This window comes from Argentina silus, assembly GCF_951799395.1.
Source record: "Argentina silus genome assembly, chromosome: 11".
NCBI classification, from domain to species: Eukaryota; Metazoa; Chordata; class Actinopteri; order Argentiniformes; family Argentinidae; genus Argentina; species Argentina silus.
The window spans coordinates 5,300,536-5,322,723 of NC_139665.1; the positions used below are offsets into that span (position 1 = coordinate 5,300,536).

Below are 22,188 nucleotides of genomic sequence, written 5' to 3' on the forward strand. Positions count from 1 at the left end.
CTCAAGGTGAGCAAAAATGATCTTATATGTCATTTCTTATGTGTCATATATTGTGTGGCAAATTGAAATGCAAAGCACAGCCAGTCTACTGCAGGTCAAAAGGTCATTATTATGGTCTACTGCCAGGTCAAGTCAGTGTGTGCTGTTGACTAATACATTAACATTAATGTATTAACAGGCTTGTCCTCAGACAGCAAGGTCATGTTTTTTTTAATTCATTTTGACATTTACCAGATTACCTTTGAATGTCATTTAGGTTCTGGTTATAGAAAAATCAGCACAATTATGTTTGATTGATTTAGTGGTTCGGTTTAGATTAAATACAATGACCTGCGATGCAAGAGGCATGTTTAACCACTAATAACCTAGTTTTGGGTGTTTTGTACTGTTGTCTGATTGTGTGATTTTCCCACCATAGGGCCCCACAGGAGACAAAGGACCTCGAGGTGACAGGGTAAGAACAAACAACTGCTTTTTGTGACAAATTTAAAATGCTTCAAATTATCTATTCCTATTTTTTTTTTTAAATGTTATGATATTTTTTAATATTGCATGTTGGGGGTCTGTGAGTCATCACATGCATGTCTCTGATAGGGTTTGCTGACGTAGTTTAACCCTGTTGCCTTTGATAGGCCACACCCTCTCTTTAGATGAGGCCTACACACTCAATGTTTACAACAATGTCCATGGGTGTATTTTTAACCAGATATATACAAAATATTATTATTATTATTATTATTATTATTATTATTATTATTATTATTATTATTATTATATAATTAAATTAACTTTATTTTTTATTTTTTTTACATGATTTTATTTCTGTTAGGCCTAATGTAAATGTAGAACTATACATGAAAGCTATGTTACAGGACAGTGTAACTGTGGGTCATTACAATAAAAACATAACCAAATAGAAATAATTTCAAATCTAACATCAGAAGAAGAAAAAGATTTTAGAAACCTTACAGTTGTATAGGAATGACACCAGGACTATTTCTATAGTGTCGCCTATGTAGAGTCTCTCCACTCATACACATGTTCATTGATATGGATTTTTGATGACTCTATTTCTCTTCTATAGGGTCCCCAAGGTGCTAATGGAAGAGATGGCAAACCCGGACTCGACGGCCCCCCTGGCCCTCCTGGCCCTCCTGGACTTGGAGGAGTAAGATCATTGTTTTCACTACAAAATTGTCAGACCAGTTCCCTGCTGCATATAATGTGTTCCAGGGTGTGTGACCAAGTGCTCTTTGAGTCCAAAGAGTGGTCTTCTAGTGCAGTGTCATGTTTTATTCCATTGACCCCATGACCTTATTACCTGATGACCTTTGACCCATGACCCCTTGACCCCTCCCCTGAACCCCCCCCCCCCCATGACCTCTGGCAGCTTAAAAAACCTTGAGATTACTTTAAATGTTGTTGTTACATTGTTATTAGAGTATTATTACAGATGATAACCATTTGTGGCCTTTCTTCTTTTTGTCTTCTTCTTTTGACAGAACTTTGCTGCTCAGTATGATGGATCTAAATCCGCTGATCCCGGCCCCGGACCCATAGTGAGTTTTAGTGGAGAAGGTGCCACACAGCATGCGATGGATCGTACCCATCTCTCACAGACAGTTCAGCAGCCCCTTTGGATCACCAGCACTTCACCACCAAGCTTGGAGCTGCTGTTTCACTATGACATCACATTCAACTCTGGACTTACCAAAAGCAAAAAGCAGTCGATTCTGTTATCATATAATAAGCATGGATAACTCAAAAGGCACTTCTGCCATTGCTTCCCATTACATACAATAATGAGAAGAAATACTCATGTACATCATGGGTAATAACAATACATGGCTATTGTGAACCACGTAGATACAGTATCTCCTGCTGCTTCTGTGGCTGCTCTCTACTGTCCATAGCTACACATAGATAATGATACAGTTTGATGCTCCATACCTAAACCTTTAAAATTCAGATTTGGATAGGATTTTGATGAGATTGCATGCACTTTTGATGATTTGCCCCATTCTTAATTCCAAACACCACAACACTGGCACACACCTGCACTGATAACTGTGTACTTTTGATTGTGCCTTCAATTTGATGTTTTGATTTTGATAACAGTATTGTTGTTGTTTTTAATCTCCTCAGGGCCCGATGGGACCTAGAGGCCCAATTGGACCCACCGGCCCCTCTGTAAGTACACCTACAGACTCACCATACCTAACCCTATACAACATTAGAACGATGAAGCAATTTTGGATTGTATATAGATCATTTGTAATAACAATGTCCCTGTTGAACATTAATGCCCTTTCGGTTCCCACACCAAACTGTCTATACACCAAACTGATCACATTTGGGATATCAATGTGTAACTATATGACATCACTCATCATTGTGTCTTTTGTTCATCAACAGGGACCCCAAGGATTCCAGGGACATGCTGGAGAGCCCGGAGAGCCTGGACAGACTGTAAGAGCACTCTCTTCATACTCCTCATCCACAGATAGATTTATGTCAAATGTCTTTGTCAGAGACATATTAACTCATCCTATGCCCCTTATGACACACCCCTATCCCATCCATACTTTGAATCTAATACAGCCCCACCCAGTGATACCTCATAGTCTATTTGGACGAAACAGATCGATTATTGATTAGACATATCTGTGAACAAAGATCAGTACAATATGTTTACAGCTTCAGCCAGGACACATAATAAGGCATATACAATGTATATTGCTTCACAGAAAGGTACCCTGAAACTCAGAATCGGACTGTGACCTTAACCTGACCCCTGACCTTTGTCTCTCTTTCTCTTCCAAGGGCGGCGTTGGTTCTCGTGGACCTTCTGGACCCCCTGGCAAAGCTGGTGAGGATGTAAGTAAATATTTCAGTTCATAAATCCCATTTTTATATGTTATAGTTTCTCCCCACTTTCATTCTAGAAAATTATGGAAAATGTTTTATGATTGCCTTTTTATTGTGTAATTCCAGCAACAGAATTAGCTGTTTACTATAGCTGTTTACTATTGTTGTTTACCATTACACATCTGATGCAACCTGTCTTTATTCACTAACAGGGTAACAATGGCAGACCTGGCAAGCCTGGAGATAGAGGAGTTGCTGGAGCTCAGGTCAGTGATGGATAATCAAATACACATGTAACACTTCAAAAGTCATGATATATTCTACAACAAGTAATTTGTTAATTTGCAACAAATTAACAAATGTGCCTCTTCTCTCCCACCTCTATAGGGTGCCCGTGGATTCCCCGGAACCCCTGGACTTCCTGGAATGAAGGGACACAGAGTGAGTACTCCTCCTGTTCTCCCAAAATGTGTTCCTCTCAGTTCTGTACAGTTGTAGTATACTTATACAATCCTTCATTTTGGAGCTAAAATCAAAACAAATATGCCATGTGATCAATGAGGAAGAATACTTCCATCACATTTCTTTCCTCCCTAGAAAGTCATTAATTGTACAGGTGGTTAAAGAAAACTACAGCACCTATCACAATACTGCATCATATCCCACATCTCACTTCCTATTTCCTGCCTCCCACATCCTGTTTTAACACACTTCCTTGTGTAGTGAACTGGGGATTATGGAGTTGAGTGAGAATATTCACATTCAAATTCAATGCAAAAGGCAGATATCATTAACTGATGCAGGAATATTACTGTAGTTTCTACCAGAAGATAGATCATGTTTTTATTTAACCTTTATTTATCCAAAAATGTTCAAACTAAAGTCTCCGCATCAGATAATCAATGTCATCTGGACACAGAGCTACTGATCAGGACGCTAACCAATCATCTTTGTGCTCCAGGGTTACACTGGTCTGGATGGACGCAAGGGAGAGGCTGGTTCAGTTGGTGCTAAGGTAACGTTTCAACATCATCCACCTCAATCACAACCGTGTCTTCCTGACCCTGTCACACCCCAAAAGGTTGCACAGTTCTATCTCAGAGGTGTCACACAGAGCCCAAACTCTGTATAGAGACCTCGTGAGACTACATGACTTTGACAGTGCACATTAAGATGATAATAGTGATTCTTCATTGATAGATTACTCCAATGACAATGATCGGTTTACCTCCCACGATAGTCCAGCTTTTTTCTCCCATTGCTTTTCACAGTACCACTTTCATTTTCATTATAGCCCACTTCCCAATGTAGACCTACTGTCCTAATGTTACATTAACACTCACCATAACGTAACCACCAGTGGCCTCATACTTCCAATATGTGTCTTCCTGCTTCTCCTTCAGGGTGAGAATGGTGCTCATGGTGCTAATGGAACCCCCGGACAGCTGGTGAGTTTACACATAAACACACTACCTACTCTTTTCTTGCACAATCATCATTCATGCATGCTCATTTGTTTTACATGAAAGCAATTATCCCACGTACAGTATACACAGTCTTAGGTGCCAGGCCAAAGGCACTTAGGTGCCAGGCCATTAAGTATTTCAGCATAAACGCATTGTATTCACATCCAGTTAGTTGATGGTCTTGGATTGCAATGGACATACTGTACAGTGGAGACAAGAGGGTGCTGTAACCTTATCACTGAGTCTTGTGATGACCCTGGTATCTTTCTCTCTGTTTCTTCATCTACCTAGGGCTCTCGTGGTCTGCCTGGTGAGAGAGGCCGCGGTGGACCTGCTGGCCCTGCTGGTGCTCGTGGTGCTGATGGCAACACTGGACCCGCCGGCCCTGCTGTGAGTGTCTCCCCTTTGATCCCAACGGTCTATTGCCCTTTACCCTGACTGGATCATCCAGGAATGGTCCCAGGCAGAAGATACAGTAGGAGTTACAGTAGATAGAAGAACAGATAGAACTTCGAGCACAAATCCTACTTTTATTATCAGGAATGAAAATGTAAAACCCTAAACCCTAACCTTAACCCAGCATCTATGGAGGCTTGGTTCACCTTACACCCATGTAACTCTTGACTGTTACCTCTGACCCCCATGCCACTGACCTCATCACCTATTTCTATTTCCTGTTCCCAGGGTCCTCTGGGATCAGCTGGTCCCCCAGGTTTCCCCGGTGCCCCTGGCCCCAAGGTGAGTTTCGTGACCATTTCCAACACCTCATCCTCAGCATGGCCTTAGAATGTCATGACACATTAGAATGTCATGGACACAAGAGAAGATTCCCTTCCATTATAGTGCTGTGACCTGAGGAAAAATTTCCCAATTGGTTCCTAGACAATCACATTGATTAATGGTTTAAAGAAGTTCACTATCATTTCAACCTCACCTGGCCATTGGATCATTTGATACCTACTGTAGTATCCTCATGGGAATGACTCTACCTTACTACATGTCCTGCTGCCATTAGGCTAGATTATGTGACTGTGACAGTGTGTTATTCTTCTGTGACAGGGAGAGGTTGGTGGTGCTGGTGCCTCTGGTCCATCTGGACCTCAGGGAGGAAGAGGAGAGCCCGGTCCCAATGGCGCCGGTGGCCCCGTTGGTCCCCCTGTAAGTACAGTATGACACCAAAACTCTCACCTTGTCAAATATCTCATCGTCTTCAGACTGCTAGTTATTTCAATGCTTCCAGATACAGTACCTCTCATAACATACACCCATGGTCATATTGTGCATTGCTGATTGATTTCCTGTTGCTGGGTTACCATATACAGAACACACTTTTCCCCTAAACCTTGTTTTTCCTTATCCTCTCCTTCTAGGGTAACCCTGGTAACAATGGTCTGAATGGTGCTAAGGGAGCTGCTGTAAGTATACTGGCCACTGGTGCCCGTTGAGCAGACAGGTCAAAGGTTATAAAAGACAGGAGTCAGATGAATCTTGATGTAACCTGTACACTTTGTGTTATGCTGACAGAATTACTTGATTTGAGTAATGATCCTGCAAAAATCACATTATCAATAGCATCAGTGATGATTCACCATATTTAGAATTAAATAACTTACGGTAGAATCCCTTTAGTGTCATTACCTTTACACTATAGTCACTGAAATGTAACCAAGCTGTCCCTCTCTCCTGCGGTGTGTCCTGTAGGGTCTCCCTGGTATTGCTGGAGCACCTGGTTTCCCCGGCCCAAGAGGAGGATCCGGCCCCCAGGGCCCCCAGGGATCCGCTGGCCCCAGAGGCCTTGCTGTAAGTACCAGATGACCCACTGATCTTCAGAACCAGTGCAACAACGTTTCACACACTCACTCATAAACCGAGTACAGTGTACATTCACTGTAGTCAGAAGGCTATTTGGCTATAAGAGACAAGGCATTCATCTGTTTTATTTATTCTCACAGGTCTCAAAATCTATATGAACATTGTTTGATGATCCATTTCTCTTTCTCTATGATTTTAGGGTGACCCCGGCCCCGCTGGTTCAAAGGGAGATTCTGGTGCCAAGGGAGAGCCTGTAAGTACGCACTGGTTAGGAGTATGGTGTTCGTATTGTAATGTTGTGTTAGTACAAAGTGTTTATGAATGGTTGGTTTCTAATCCCCCTGCTCTCTTTTTCAGGGTCACAATGGTCCTCAGGGACCCAGTGGCCCCGCTGGTGAGGAGGGCAAGAGAGGCTCAACTGGTGAGGCTGGCGCAACTGGCCCCGCTGGAGTCCGTGGAGCAAGAGTGAGTGCCAGACCCTGCCGGTCTTAAGAGTTTGTTTAATTAGGTTGTACAGTACAACAACCGAGATTAGTGACAGGCAGTGACATCTTCAATGTCTCTAACAAAGGCAGTTCACTCACACCGATCAAGTTCACGACCTTTTCCCTCAGACGTGTCATCTTGCCCGGAGTTGAGTGAGTGGTTGACTGATGACTGTGTCTCTGTTTCTCACAGGGAGCATCTGGCACTCGTGGTCTGCCTGGTCTGGAGGGAAGATCTGGTCCCATTGTAAGTATCAAAGAACTATCTTGTTTACACACACACACACACACACACACACACACACACACAGACACACTATTCATTACACAGTAAAAAGACCTATCTGTACAAGCATCCTGTGAGGCACAACCAACAGGCCACATTTGATGATCATTTGATAGTGAAACAAAAAGGACAACACACCTGTTACATTGATCTGGTTCCTATTCCTCACACATGTACAGTAATGAGTGCTCCACTGTTATACATATAGTATATGACTCGTATTCTCTTTGCCAGGGTATGCCCGGAGCACGTGGAGCCACTGGCCCTGGTGGAGCTCGTGGTCCCCCTGGTGATGCTGGCCGTGCTGGCGAGCCTGGTCTGACTGGTGCTCGAGTAAGTATCACACACTCACACACACACACACACACACACACACACACACACACACACACACACACACACACACACACAAACGCACACTCACACAAACACACACACAATTTGCTCAGGCTTCAGTCTCAACCCGTCCTCTCTGTCGACAGGGTCTCCCTGGAAGCTCTGGCAACGGTGGACCCCCTGGCAAGGAAGGCCCTGCTGTGAGTATACCTCTACCTCTACCTTGAAATACTACACATGCATCTTCTCTCGTATGGATCCCCTCAAACACACCATACAAAACAGCATGAGGCTGGTAATGATAACAGATTGCATTCAGATGCTTTCACTAGGCCTCAAAGCACTTTTACATGGTTGGTGGGTAACTCCCATCGTCCAGCACCCATGTCTAACTCCTACTTAGTGGTGTTGTGCCTGATCTGACCTCTGTTGGTGTTCTGCATCTCGCTTCAGGGTGCTGCTGGTCAGGATGGCCGCTCTGGTCCCCCAGGCCCAACTGGACCCAGAGGCCAGCCCGGTAACATTGGATTCCCTGGCCCCAAGGGACCTGGAGTAAGTAGAACCAGAAAGTGGGGGCATGGATATAAAAAAAAATGTTTTGTTTGTTTAAAACATTTACGTTTTGGCCATGCTTGCCTTTATCAGCATGGATCTAAACCTAATGATCATCTGACATGCTCATGGTCTTCCTGCTTCTTCTTCTCCCCAGGGTGAGGGTGGCAAGCCCGGAGACAAGGGACCCGGTGGACCCACTGGACTGAGAGTAAGTACACCCACTGAACCAACTGTAATGGCAGAGAGACCAGAGCCAAATAGTCCAAACTACTGTAGGCTACATATGACGTGTGTCATAAGTACTGCACCAATAGCACAATAGTTTCCTCAATGCATATGTTCTTCTGACTGAACTAGTTTGGATCACTGATCATTGCTGTCTTTCTGCTTAGGGTGCCCCTGGCCCTGATGGCAACAACGGAGCCGCTGGACTCGCTGGAGTGGTTGTAAGCACCCTGATATCTTTAACTCAATTGTATTCACCCTTCTTACACTCGCTTGCAGTGTAAACACTCCACACAACCTGAGTCAAAGGTATTCACATACATTAGCCCTGATGTGGCTTGCTATACTATAATAATGGAGGCTAGCCAAATCAGGGATACACACGTATCCATATGTTTATACTGTATATGTATTACGGTGCCATTGTTTACTATCCCCATGTACATGTCAATGTCTCATTGTCTACAGTGATGAGTGTTCTCTCTGCATTCACAGGGCAATGCTGGTGACAAAGGAGAGCAGGGACCCTCTGGAGCTCCTGGTTTCCAGGTAACACCACCCTCTCTCTCTCTCTCTGTCGTTGTCTGGATGGTTTGTTGCCCTCTTGTTTGTGTCTTTGAAAAAGACACTGCCTCTTCTTCTATTGATACATTGGATGTAGCTTAAGTCACCTGTTCCTTCGTAGAACATACAGTATAATAACAGTAGTGTTCACATAGGCTAAAACAATGTCATTTCTTTACTTGTTTGTGGGGTTAATAGTTTTCATATGTTGATCTCCACAGGGACTGCCTGGACCCGCTGGACCTGGTGGTGAGGCTGGCAAGGCTGGAGACAGGGTGAGTAACACAAACATCAATTAGTTAATCAAGGAATACATTAATTTATCCAATTTGATTGGATTCAATTAATTGTTTTTTTTAACAATCCACAACATCCACAGTAGATCTATTGGCATATTATAATGTTACATACTCTTTATTTAACTAATTTCACCATACAGAAATGTAACATACATTGTTTTCTCTCATCTGTCAATAGGGAATCGCAGGTGACCAAGGAATTCCCGGACCTGGTGGTGTGAAGGTAAGTCCAAACCTCTCATCACTGAAACAGCGCCCCCCTGACACCTGTCCACCTACACGTCTGTAAACTGTGTCAGATACTGGTCAGCCACACCCCTGCATATACAATGTTTTCACACATTGATACAGTAACAAACATAATGTCCATCTACAGTAGACACTTGCATTTGTACAGTTTGTACTAATTTTGTACTAATCTTGTGCCCTTGCCACACCATCACTGCGCCCTTTTCAATCCGGATACCTACACACACCTACATACAGTATACTGTTACGCTTATACGCTTACTGTTGAATCCAACTGAAACAAACCTCTATAGATAGGTAGTTTGTAATGTGTAGTCCTTAACATGAGGAGATTTCTAACTGTCCCTCTGTCTCTGTCTCTGTCCCTCTGTCCCTCTGTCCCTCTGTCTCTGTCTCTGTCTCTGTCCCTCTGTCCCTCTGTCCCTCTGTCTCTGTCTCTGTCTCTGTCCAGGGAGAGCGTGGTAACCCTGGCCCAGCTGGCTCTGCCGGAGCTCAGGGACCCATTGGTGCTCGTGGACCCGCTGGAACTGCTGGCCCCGATGGTGGCAAGGTAAGCACAGTGGCATCTGACGGCACCCATGGTAGTGGAAGTGGCAACACGCATCAACAAAAGATAAATATCAGGGAAACTGGTAGTGTTGGTGAACTGTTTTTGAGCAGGAGCATATGCTAGATTCCATATTAGAGATACACCACAATCTGTGTTATTTACAATATAAGTAGTTAAACAAATCAAAGTCATATTCAAAAGGTGAGTTTGAAAACCGGAACAGTGGAACTAGCAGAACCGATACAGCATAACTATTCTTTACCATTGTCTCTGTTTCAGGGAGAGCCTGGCAGTGTTGGACCTGCTGGACAAGCTGGACACCAAGGCGCAAGCGGTATGCCTGGTGAGCGTGGTGCTGGCGGTGCTCCTGGTGGAAAGGGCGAGAAGGTAAGTAATCAAAATGTGCCATCTCTGACGTACACACAGTACTCCATCAACAGGGCAACCAGAAATTATGTTTGAAAAAGAGTACCATTGGAGCCATGGCTGTTAATACATTTTGCACACGGGGGGGGCTCTATTAGTATAACAGTGCATGAGTAATGGGAGCATATGGGACGGTTTTTATTGTGAGTCACATTTTCTGTTGTTTCCTTCCAAAAACTAGGATAGACCCACTCTAAAACATGTATATTCTATCACTTTGATTCTATCACACTGACCATAACGTGTTCTCTCTCCAAACCAGGGTGAGGGTGGACACAGAGGATTTGAGGGAAATATGGGAAGAGATGGCGCCCGTGTAAGTTCCTGTCATAATCCTGACATAATTTTTCATAATTTTACTATATATAATTTCTATTCTGATGTAACTCAGCTTTACTGTTGTCGTGTACAGTAGTCTGACTGTATACCCATCTCTCTTTTAGGGTGCCCCTGGACCTAGCGGACCCCCTGGACCTTCTGGTGCCAATGGTGACAAGGTAAAGTCTGAAAATCTGCACCCTCAACCACTACCACGGCTGATTGCGAAGAATTAGAGTAATTTATGTATTCCGAAAGTGGTCAATATTGTTGAAGCCTAACGGGGCTACCTTTGTGATGATTCGCAAATTGTATGCACATCATTCACGTCATCCAAGATGGTGGAGGCCAAGAATTCTGGTCCGTGACCTACAATTTTATACCATGCAGAAACTCCACCTATGTAGCCTATGACTACAGAGACTCTTCACAAGATCAACCTATGAAATGGTACATCTTGTCGAATATGACCATCTTCGAAAAAAGTGGACAACCGGAAACCCCTCTCCAGAGAAAAGGACTTCGAACCTCCCACCTATCAGTTCATGAGCTAGAACCTCAACATCGCCCTCTGGTGGAAAGTCCTTAATAACACACTGAAATTCACTACATTTGATGTAATTTCTAAAGGCTGGAAACCTGCAATAGACAACTCTTTAACATTTAACTTCAACCATCAGGATATGGCATTTCATGTTTTTAGAACATAAAATGTTGCCATCGATCAACATGCTTTAGCCTGAATACTATAATAGATATATAATAATAGACCTCCTGTGGGACTTCAAGCCTTCATTTGTAAAGCAGACCATGAAGACCTATTTTCCACCACATGGAGACATGAAATTGAATCACTGCTTGGATGGAATGGACCTAATCAATGATTCCTTCAAGACATAAACGATTTTTATTTTTATTTTATTTTTGATTTCGGATGTCTCAATGACTTGTAAATTAGATGAAAGGACAACATTAGTTGTGTTATAAATGTTGGTCATTTTCTCCCAACATTTGTCTGAATTAATTGTGTGCCTTCAATGGTTGGCTCTTGATATGAGCTGTTGATTAAGTCATTATTTGATTGATTCAGCCCTTACTTTTTTCATCTTCCACCTCTCCCAGGGTGAGACTGGTTCCTTCGGCCCTGCTGGCCCTGCTGGTCTTCGTGGTGCATCTGTAAGTACCTACAATCACCTCCCCTTCAAATATCATACATTCACCCATCATCTAATGGATTATCTCACTCAGGATGCAAACGACTGAGGAAATCAGAGTTTCTAGAGCAGCAATCAGGGACCATTCAGGTTCAGCTTCTGTGTAGTATTAAAATGTCAAAATGTCTGCCCAGTTTTATCAGGAATTACATGTTAAATTGTACCAGTGGTTAGTGAGTGTCTGATCCTTTGGCTGCTTGTCAATGTCTACTCTCCATGGAGGTCCTCTTCCCATGACTCTTTCCGTGTGTTTCTGCTCTGTTTTAGGGAGAGCGCGGTGAGGGTGGCCCTGCTGGACCTCCTGGCTTCGCTGGACCCCCTGTAAGTGTTCATCCAGTTGACACCATGACTGCTCAAAGTAAACACATACAACAAAGACACCAAAACTCATTGCACTCATATCGAGAAAGTTAATTTGCAGCTTTACCCTATCTCTGCATCAGTGCTTACACATTCAACTACTTTGTGTTGTGTGGGTTCTGACCCAAGTCTCTGCTGTCTGTCTTATACAGGGTGCTGATGGTCAGCCCGGTGCACGAGGAGAGAGAGGACCCGGTGGTGGAAAGGGAGACCTTGGTCCCGCTGGTCCAGCTGGTCCCGCTGGACAATCTGGACCCTCTGTAAGTCCCACTGATAAAACATTCCCTCCAGTCACATATAGGACATAGGCACACTCAGTAAGAACAGTATCCATTCACAGTGTAAGCCTACCTCACCAGAAGCAAATCAGATCCAGTTTGTAACGCAATCCAACTTTTCCTAATGTGAGAATCTCTGAATCTCATATTGCACATGTTCTACCCCGTCTAACTTATCAGAGCAGGAATAACCAACAACTATTTATATAGACAGTTCACATTTACAGTATATAATCTTCATAGGGAATCCCATTTATCTTTTGATCATGTTGACTGACCTTCCTTATCTTTCTCTGCTCGTCTAGGGTGCTGCTGGTCCCGCTGGCCCCCCCGGTGCTCGTGGAGATGGTGGACCTAATGTAAGTCATTAAGTCACACATTCAGGCACACACACACACACTCACACACACTCACACACATATACTGTATTATAAATCACCGATCTTTCTGTGATTAAGTAACCTTTGTGAACTTTGTGTGTGTGTCCCTTACCTCAGGGTTTAACTGGTTTCCCTGGTGCTGCTGGCAGAGTTGGAGCTACTGGACCCGCTGTGAGTATTACATAGTCATTTCAGCGAACACAAATACACACACACACTCTGAAGCACCCTGGCAATATCATGCTACATAATTGAAACTAAAACATCACAACATTCTTGATAATTTTTAACACACACACACACACACACACACACACACACACACACACACCTCAGTAACCACTTCTCTTCCTCCTTTTCCCTCACACAGGGTATTGGTGGACCCCCTGGTCCTGCTGGCCCTACTGGAAAGGATGGTCCTCGTGGCCTCCGTGGTGATGTTGGATCTGGTGGAGCTCAGGGAGAGCAGGGCATGGTTGGACCCCCCGGTCTTTCTGGAGACAAGGGACCCACTGGAGAGGGCGGCCCAGCTGTAAGTCAATGCTCCTATTGAAGCTTATTTACTTCCTCTTACTGATAGATTGTATCAGCAGCACTATAAGGCGAGCTAGATGCATCTAAACAAAGAGCTAGTGTCTCTGTTGTGTCACAGTGAATGGTGCTGTACGGTGTGTTTCTCCAGCCTTACATCCTGGTCTGCTGTTTCTGTACAGGGTCCTCCTGGTATCTCCGGACCCTCAGGACAGCTCGGCAACCAGGGAATTCTTGGTCTTCCCGGCTCCAGAGGTATCACTGGACCTGGTGGTATTCCTGGTGATAGGGTAAGTACAGAACATTGTGTTTAAAAGACATGATTCAAAATGGCCGACCCAGCAGATATATTATTTTTATTTTTATTTATCCTTTATTTATAAAGGGAAATCACATTGAGACCTAGGTCTTTTGCTAGTGAGCCCTGAACAATATACACAATACAAAATACACACATTAAATACAAAACACACACATTAGAGAAGAGCTAATCAATCAAAACGTGTACTCCCCCATGAGCAGGTATCTAATTAAGGTCTTGAATATTAACTAGGTGTATAACAGTATACTGTGCATGTGTGTGTCTTCACTGTGTTAACCCATTGATGCTCTGTGCCATTCAGGGTAAGCCTGGTTCAGTTGGCCCCAATGGTGCTCCTGGACCCCGTGGTCCCTCTGGTAACATTGGCATGCCCGGTATGACTGGTGGCCAGGGAGAGGCTGGACGTGAGGTAATGATTGATTGATTGATTGATTGATTAATTAATTGATTGATTGATCCCTTTAAGGGAGGGACTTTGGGTAGGGTGGGTGGAGGGTGGAAATTGGAATTGATGTACACATGGGTGGACAAGCCCTCATAGGATTCACAACACAATTAACATGGTGTTGCTTGCCCCCCACAGGGTAGCCCTGGTAACGATGGTCCTCCTGGCCGTCCTGGTGTTGCTGGATTCAAGGTATAATACTCATTAGCAGCACAACTCCTCTACTCATTTACTCACTTTTCTCCTCAATTACTCTTTGTTTAACTCACTCACTCACTGTTCCACTGAGTACACTATTCAGCTGATCAGAATTAAATCAGTGAACCATAGTGAGCTGCAGTCATTCACGATACATACAATACATATCATACATTTGATGCTTTTACACCTGTACACCCTTGCTTTGACTAAGTCATTTGAACATTGACACATTACAGGGAGACCGTGGTGAGCCTGGATCCCCAGGAGCTGTGGGACTTGCTGGTGCCCCCGGACCCAGCGGACACTCAGGCCCTGTCGGCAGACCCGGAAATCGTGGAGAGTCAGTAAGTGCCACCCCCCCCACAATGGACCTGATTCTGAGTGGCCGATGATGGGCACATTTATCTGGTTTATGTGAGGAGGTTAAAATAGCAACAACATCTCTATCACATCCTGGCCTGCACAGTTTGTCTTACTGAAACCACAATAATGCATTTACTATAGAAAAATAACATACACATAAAACAGACATCACACCTGTTCCAGTCTGTCTATCTCTAGCATGCTGATGTGTCTCTCCTCTCCCTCTAGGGTCCCACTGGAGCTACTGGTCCCGCCGGTGCTGCTGGAGCCAGAGGTGGCAGCGTGAGTATACATCCTCTCAGAGAGACTGGGACCGCCCCAAGTGTCATTTCCCATCTCTGTGTCATTCCATATCTCATTTCATCAGACTAGTCACTCTCCATCCTCTCTCTATATAGCTCTGTCTGTACAGTATATCCTGATATCTCCATACCACCTTAATCACTCCTGATATCTCCATGCCATCTTAACCACTCCTGATCTCTCCATACCACCTTAATCACTCCTGATCTCTCCATACCACCTTAACCACTCCTGATCTCTCCATACCACCTTAATCAATCCCGATCTCTCTATACCACGTTAATCACTCCTGATCTCTCTATACCACCTTAACCACTCCTGATCTCTCTATACCACCTTAATCACTCCTGATCTCTCCATACCACCTTAATCACTCCTGATCTCTCCATACCAACTTAACCACTCCTGATCTCTCCATGCCACCTGTCATTTCTCAGTTCTCCGTGTCATTCCTGATCTCTGTCCTTCATGATCTCCATTGAACCCATAGTTCCCCATCTTCACTCCATACACTCTCAAGCGTCATAGGATGCTTGAATACTCCCTCTTTGACTGTTACGCTGTTGTTGTTGTTGTTATATGATTCTGTGTCTGTCTGTTTGTATTGCAGGGCCCCGCTGGTCCCCGTGGTGAGAAGGGCGTGGCCGGAGAGAAGGGAGACAGAGGCATGAAGGGTCTGCGTGGACATGGTGGTCTGCAGGGAATGTCCGGACCAAATGTGAGTGATTAGGACCACCACATATCATACAAATAGCGATATATATATATATATATATATATATATATATATATATATATATAACATAAACATATATCATCCCAGCCTTTTGTATGCTTATGTTCTGATACTGTACAGCATATGACATCAGATCTAATTAGTACAGAGAGGATGGTGACAGTCTTATTCCCCCCTCTGCCTGGTCTGTTTTATGCATTAATAATGTTTCTCTCACACAGGGACCTTCTGGTGAGACTGGCGCTGCTGGTTCCGCCGGTCCTGCTGGACCTAGAGTAAGTACAGTATTTCTAACCACATTCATCACTTCCTCCATTGCATTCTTTTTTTTTTCAGCCTAGAGATAACATGACTGGTCATTGTCATAATTCCCCTCTCTGCTCTCTCTCAGGGCCCCGCCGGTCTCCACGGCCCCGCTGGTAAGGACGGTAGATCTGGATCCCATGGTGAAATCGGACCCGTTGGTCACCGTGGTCCCCAAGGACACCTTGGACCTGCTGTGAGTATTAGGGCACCTCCCTCTCACCTCACACTCCTTGCTCAGGAAGTCAGCTTCTTATCTAACTTACTTATTGACTATATACTCCCCAAAGAGTATATAGTCAATAGTCTACACAAACATATCCAATGATCTTCTTCATTCATGCACCTTGGTTGGACTTGTAGGTAATGGCATACAAGTTTACCTGTTCCTCCAGTCAGTCCGTCTGTCAGTAAGTCAGGTGTTAAGTCAACCTACTGTGGCTTCCTTAGTTTTAAAAGTGACATTATTGATAACAAAGGGGACCGAGTAAAAGCTTTGTATGCAGGCAAACACAAGCAAATAGACTCATCTCATCACATACAGTATCTAGGTTCACTTACAGGTCTTGACAAGCATATAATGAGCTTCAATGATACATGTGATAGCTTAGGCTTGTAGCAGGTGAATGTGAGATGATACTTCAGTGACCTTTGAGGTTGAGGTGGTTAGCTAGCTAACTCTGTGCTCGACCACAGGGTCCCCCTGGAGCTCCTGGTCTCCCTGGACCCGCTGGTATGCAGGGTGGCGGATATGACGTGTCTGGTGGCTACGATGAGTACAGAGCTGACCAGCCCTCTCTCAGAGCCAAGGACTACGAGGTGGATGCCACTCTCAAGTCCCTGAACACCCAGATTGAGAACATGCTCACCCCTGAGGGCTCCAAGAAGAACCCCGCCCGCACCTGCCGTGACATCAGACTCAGCCATCCTGAGTGGAGCAGCGGTGAGTGGTGGCTTTGTCTGCCTTGGAACTATCCAAACCCACTTACTCACTGAAATCTCTCTTTCCTTTCTCAAGTATCTTTGAATACTCTCTCTCTCTCTCTCTCTCTCTCTCTCTCTCAACCCTCTATAAAAAAATACTACATTTCTCACAACCTGCTTCCTTTGAAAATTCTCCCAAACATTTCAAGCAGTTCAAGTCAACAACCCAATACTCAAACTATTTCTCTCTCCATCCTCTGCAGGATACTACTGGATCGATCCCAACCAGGGATGCGTCATGGATGCCATCAAGGCCTTCTGCGACTTCTCCACTGGCCAGACCTGCATCTACCCTCACCCCGAGAGCATCGCCCGCAAGAACTGGTACAGGAATGCCCAGGACAAGAAGCATGTGTGGTTCGGCGAGACCATCAATGGTGGTACTGAGGTGAGTTGACTGAAAGAGAGTTTATCCTTATTCTAATGAGACTGGCTAATCTGTATTTGATTGGCGCACCAGATCCGTATCATAATTTTAAGGAGACCTATAGGAGTAGTCTAAATGTGTAATCAAATACACAGTTCACATAGTAGTGCAGTGTATTATTCTTGACTCAGGCGTTTGCTACTGCTTGAGGTGGACATGTTGACGTCACACTAACCCTGAATGTCTGTGTCCTTTGCAGTTTGCTTACAATGACGAGACCCTGAGCCCCCAGAGCATGGCCACTCAACTGGCCTTCATGCGTCTGCTGGCCAACCAGGCCACCCAGAACATCACCTATCACTGCAAGAACAGCATTGCTTACATGGACGCAGAGAACGGCAACCTGAAGAAGGCCGTGCTGCTCCAGGGCTCCAACGACGTGGAGTTGAGGGCCGAGGGCAACAGCCGCTTCACATTCAGCGTTCTCGAGGACGGTTGCACCGTAAGTCCCCTTTTCTTTTTCTTTTCTCACAACATCCTCTTTCCCTTTTACTCAGTCTCTTTCTTCCACTTCTCCCTAACAATGGAGAGATGACAGATCGATAAATCTGTCTAGTATGATGTAACTGAATGGTTTTGTAGGAGCTAGCCTCTTTATTGACGACCTAAGTGAATCATTTCTATTTCACGTTTTGATATGCAGTGCACTATTCTGAAACATGGTTTCTCCTTTTGTGCTACCTCCGCAGAGACACACTGGCGAATGGAGCAAGACAGTCATTGAATACAGAACAAATAAACCATCTCGCCTCCCCATCCTCGACATTGCACCTTTGGACATTGGTGGAGCTGAGCAGGAGTTTGGTTTGGACATTGGCCCAGTCTGTTTCAAATAAATAGACTCATGATAAATTAAAAAAAAAAAGAGAGAAAGAAAGAAAAAAGAAAATCTCTGCCCTTCTTTCCGTGTTGTTTTTTATACTGAATGCTGATTTCCTCTGCACATCCACTTGCTTAAGCTGGGCCCTATCGGAGGGGACCAATGGACTGAACGGAGCGTTGTGCAATGCAAATTAATACAGCAACCCAAAGAGACGCAGGAAAACACCATGTTGTGGGACATGTCATCATTTTGTAAAAAATAAAAGAAGTGTAATAAAAACGCTGAACGTATGCATCCCTTTGTGGTCTTTGTATATCTTCCAAAGAGGAGGTTTAAAACCACAATTTCCAAAAAAAGGTTTAAACTACCTCATGCCTGTATTTTAGAAAATAATATTGAAATACCTGATCCACAGCTTAGATGTTATGTTCTAAGGCTTCAAGCTCTGTCCTGTTCAAAGGTGCTCAATTACTTGAAGCAGAGATCTATGGTGCTAATATGCAGCTGTGGAGGAAACCACTTTCACTGTATTACTTTGTATTGACTTTGAGGAGTCTTGCACAGCCCCCCCCTGATAATCCCCATTTTAAGCAGGTGGAATATTCCTAAATCTGATGTTTGTCTGGTTTTGACTTTTTTTTAAAGGTTTTGTTTAGGTTTTTTTTTCAGGCATTTTACTCTTCATTTTCCCCTCCCAGTGTTCATGCTGACAGCACATTTCATTGATTTTTGAATGGGTTTTAGGCGGCCTCTCTCTCTCAAAACGAAACCACAAAGTTTATTGTACCTATTTTGTATATGTGAGATGTTTAAATAAATTGTGAAAAGTTCTGAAATAAAGCATGTCCAATGTTCCAAAACCCACCATTCAATGACTTAAGTGCTTTCATGTTTTATGATATCATTAAATGAGGTTGGAGATGAAAGCTTGTTTTGTGTTTTTGGTTAAATAGAGGAAACTTAACTCTTGGTTCAATCTAGCATCCTCTACAGGAGCACACAGACCTTAACTGCATGCATATCCTTTTCTAAATCATCTTTGCTTCTTTTGTATAAGTCTTATAAAGAAGGCAAAAGGTAAACTTATTGGCTGGTCAATCAAGTACTTATACCTGATGTTGATTTACAATTTTCAGTTCCGATGTCTAAATTGTTGCTTGATAACATATATTTAAAGACATCAAATGCCTTTGTTATCCAAGGCATCAAGTGACTCTGCAAGGAATGACATGATGAACTACATTTGTATTCCTGCACAACCGACCAGTCAGCAATGTCTACCTAGCGCCACTCAGTGGCCAAATTAGTCATTAGCCAAGAAAAGACAGAGAAGTTGCCTCAGCTCACCCACAGAGACAGGAAAAACGTATAATCTTCGGCTCACCCTGCCCTAAAAGAGGAACTGCACAAGTATATCAAGTTCAAGTTTCAAGTTTCAAGTTTATTATTACATGTCATACACAAGTGCAGGGAGTAAACTTCGTAGGCTTGGTTCCATGACAATGCAGCATACAAAAAAATACAAATAAGTAGTAGGCAATGAAATAAGGTCAAGACAATAAGTGACATAAGTACAAGGCAAGTGAGACAGTTGGACAATGACGGTTGTTGGAGACACAAGACAATAGACATGATACAATAAAGTATAAATAAATAGTAAAAGGTAAAAAAGTAAAGTAGGTCAGTGGAATGTCATTATTATTGCACTGTGCCATTGGGGTAAGAGGTGCTTGTTTAAAGTGACTGTGTGATAGTAAAGTCCATTCTGTGGGTGTGCTGGGGGTAAAGTCATGAGTCTGGAGTAGGCTTGTTCATGAGCCTGATGGCCTGGGGGAAGTAGCTGTTTCTGAGCCTCTGAGTTTTGGCCCTGAGGCTCCGGAGGAGGCTCCATCTTTCTGACGGCATCCGTTCAAACAGGCTATGGTTTTGGTGGCTGGGGTCCCTGATGATCCTCTGGGCTTTGCTGACACATCGTTTGTTGTATATGTTCTTTATGGAGGGAAACTCACATCCACTGATACGCTCAGCTGTCCGCACCACCTTCGCCTTGCGGTTGAGGGCGGTGCAGTTGCCGTGCCAGGTAGTGATGCATCCCGTCAGGATGCTCTCAGTAGTGCCCCTGTAGAAGTATATGCTTGCGTCCCAATAGTCTCCCCTTTATTCCTCTCATCCTCATCTTCATTGCTTCCTTCTCAAAATGGATTTCGAGAGAAGATGTAATATTCCTCCTGTTCTTCTCCAGTTCTTGAGAAGGTAGGAATAGAGGGAAGACTATTGGGACAGAACTTTTATCGTTCTTCAAATGCTCTAAGAATGTGTCCTACTTTCCAGCATTCATTTCTTCCTTCTTTAAAGTTAGCGCTAATCTACCTTGATTTTGGTGTGAGCATTCGTGTGCAAATGTGTTTTGTCGATAATTTACAGATCAGCCATTTGGCCTACCTCAAGTAGGGGAGGAAGCAAGAAATTAATCTTGGTCGACTACTAGGACAGCATCTTTTTTCTTTTTTTTAAGAAAATGTTTTATTGAGAGGACAGACAAAAATAAGAAATAAGAGGACATACTGCTCTTCCTTACAATCTGGGAGCCAGTAACACAAAACAAAAACAATGTCATAGTACACAAAAACCACAGTCACACAAATAGCAAAATAAATTAAATAAATACGACACCTGACAAGTAGGACAACACAGATTGTTCTCTGCCATTTTCATTAACCCTCCTATTATGTTCAAATAAACTTACAACTTTGATGTTTCGGGTCAATTTGACCCGAGCAATGTAAACATGCAGAAAATGATTTTAACGGAAAGTCTTAACCAAGTTTCTTTCTCAGCTACTTTAGGCCTTTCTACTGACCATCTTTATAGCCCAGTAAATAATACATGACTGCCCCCAACCTCCCCTTATACATCAAGTATTGTATATATGCGAAATATGCAAATCACTGTACTATCTCATTCATTGACCTAAAATGAAAAACTAATTATGTTTTGGTGTTTGCAGGGCTTTATGTTGATATTAAGTGCTCATTAAAGAGTTTAAATGCAGATTGTATGTCTTTTATATGACTGCTAGCATATCTGGTGGGGCATGGAACCATTTTGATGACATGAGCTGCAGTCAGTCTACCCTGTCTTGTAACTGGGGATCCAGACCATAGCAGCTTTCCATTTTTGGATGTCATGTTTCTTGGTGGTTGAGATATGACAAGGGGGTTTATTTGTGTTTGAGAAACCACAGGAGGGTCAGAATGTCCTATCTCACTGGCTTCATTCTCGTGGAGGAGGATGCCGCATAATCAGAGTCCTCGCGGGAAATATGTCCTCCCTCTCTCATTGCTTCTTGAATGATCAGAGATCTCGTGGGAACTATGTTTTCTCCTCACAGACACACACACACACACACACGGATGGACACACACACAGACACACACACACACACACACACAAGGAAGGACACACACACAGACACACACACACACACACACACACACAGACGAACGTGTAGGTGCCCTCAGTATCATCCAACACAACAAAAACGAGATAGAAATCAGGGTTTTATAGAACAATAGTGCTAGGGGTCAAAATGACCCCAACACGACCGATGCGTACAAAATGTGTACAGGACATGTTTTTAAAATGTTTTGGTTCATTTCATGTTTACCATGTTTACCCCATAAAGTTAGGAAAAGTCATAAAAAATCTGGCTGAAAAAAGTATGTTAACCATGTTTTTAGAGACAGTAAACATTGAATCGGGTCAAATTGACCCCTAACATAATAGGAGGGTTAAAGTGATCTATACAAGATCCCCAAATCTTATGAAATACATTTATATTTACATTTTTGACTGCAGACGCCTAGCAGACGCCTTTATCCAAAGCGACTTACAACAAATACATTTGTCCAAGTAAGTAAATCATCTATACATCGGTCATGATAAGAAAAACAAATCTATGCTAGGGCCAGCGGCCATTGGCAGTCACAATGCTGGAAGAAGGAAGAATTACTTGTTTATTTTATTTATTTAATTATTTTTTAGAATGTATTTACAGTAGAGATACTGTACAGGGGGGT

At 43.5% G+C, this 22,188-nt stretch overlaps 1 protein-coding gene across 1 annotated transcript; it reads left to right on the plus strand.

Moving 5' to 3' along the window:
* The first annotated feature begins 325 nt into the window (after positions 1–325).
* On the plus strand, positions 326–18,981 carry col1a2 (collagen, type I, alpha 2). Its single transcript, XM_083680877.1, has 48 exons — positions 326–454; positions 1,085–1,168; positions 1,503–1,559; positions 2,146–2,190; positions 2,416–2,469; positions 2,824–2,877; positions 3,081–3,134; positions 3,256–3,309; positions 3,830–3,883; positions 4,272–4,316; positions 4,626–4,724; positions 5,019–5,072; positions 5,394–5,492; positions 5,705–5,749; positions 6,036–6,134; positions 6,346–6,399; positions 6,504–6,611; positions 6,825–6,878; positions 7,152–7,250; positions 7,400–7,453; positions 7,707–7,805; positions 7,963–8,016; positions 8,201–8,254; positions 8,529–8,582; positions 8,819–8,872; positions 9,075–9,119; positions 9,597–9,695; positions 9,975–10,082; positions 10,384–10,437; positions 10,565–10,618; positions 11,562–11,615; positions 11,921–11,974; positions 12,166–12,273; positions 12,597–12,650; positions 12,789–12,842; positions 13,042–13,203; positions 13,385–13,492; positions 13,826–13,933; positions 14,108–14,161; positions 14,407–14,514; positions 14,762–14,815; positions 15,447–15,554; positions 15,794–15,847; positions 15,964–16,071; positions 16,572–16,818; positions 17,063–17,247; positions 17,486–17,728; positions 17,976–18,981. The coding sequence occupies exons 4-48, from the start codon at positions 2,152–2,154 to the stop codon at positions 18,120–18,122; spliced, it is 3,804 nt and encodes a 1,267-aa protein (XP_083537003.1). The 5' UTR covers positions 326–454; positions 1,085–1,168; positions 1,503–1,559; positions 2,146–2,151; the 3' UTR covers positions 18,123–18,981.
* The last annotated feature ends 3,207 nt before the right edge of the window (positions 18,982–22,188 follow it).

What these genes read in the sequence shown, in the direction of transcription:
- col1a2 (XM_083680877.1), top strand. Translation starts at nt 2,152, where the DNA reads ATGGGACCTAGAGGCCCAATTGGACCCACCGGCCCCTCT. An exon ending in CTGGCCCCAAGGGACCTGGA is followed by an intron (nt 7,806 to 7,962) that starts GTAAGTAGAACC and finishes TCTTCTCCCCAG; the next exon opens with GGTGAGGGTGGCAAGCCCGG. An exon ending in CTGGAGCCAGAGGTGGCAGC is followed by an intron (nt 14,816 to 15,446) that starts GTGAGTATACAT and finishes TTTGTATTGCAG; the next exon opens with GGCCCCGCTGGTCCCCGTGG.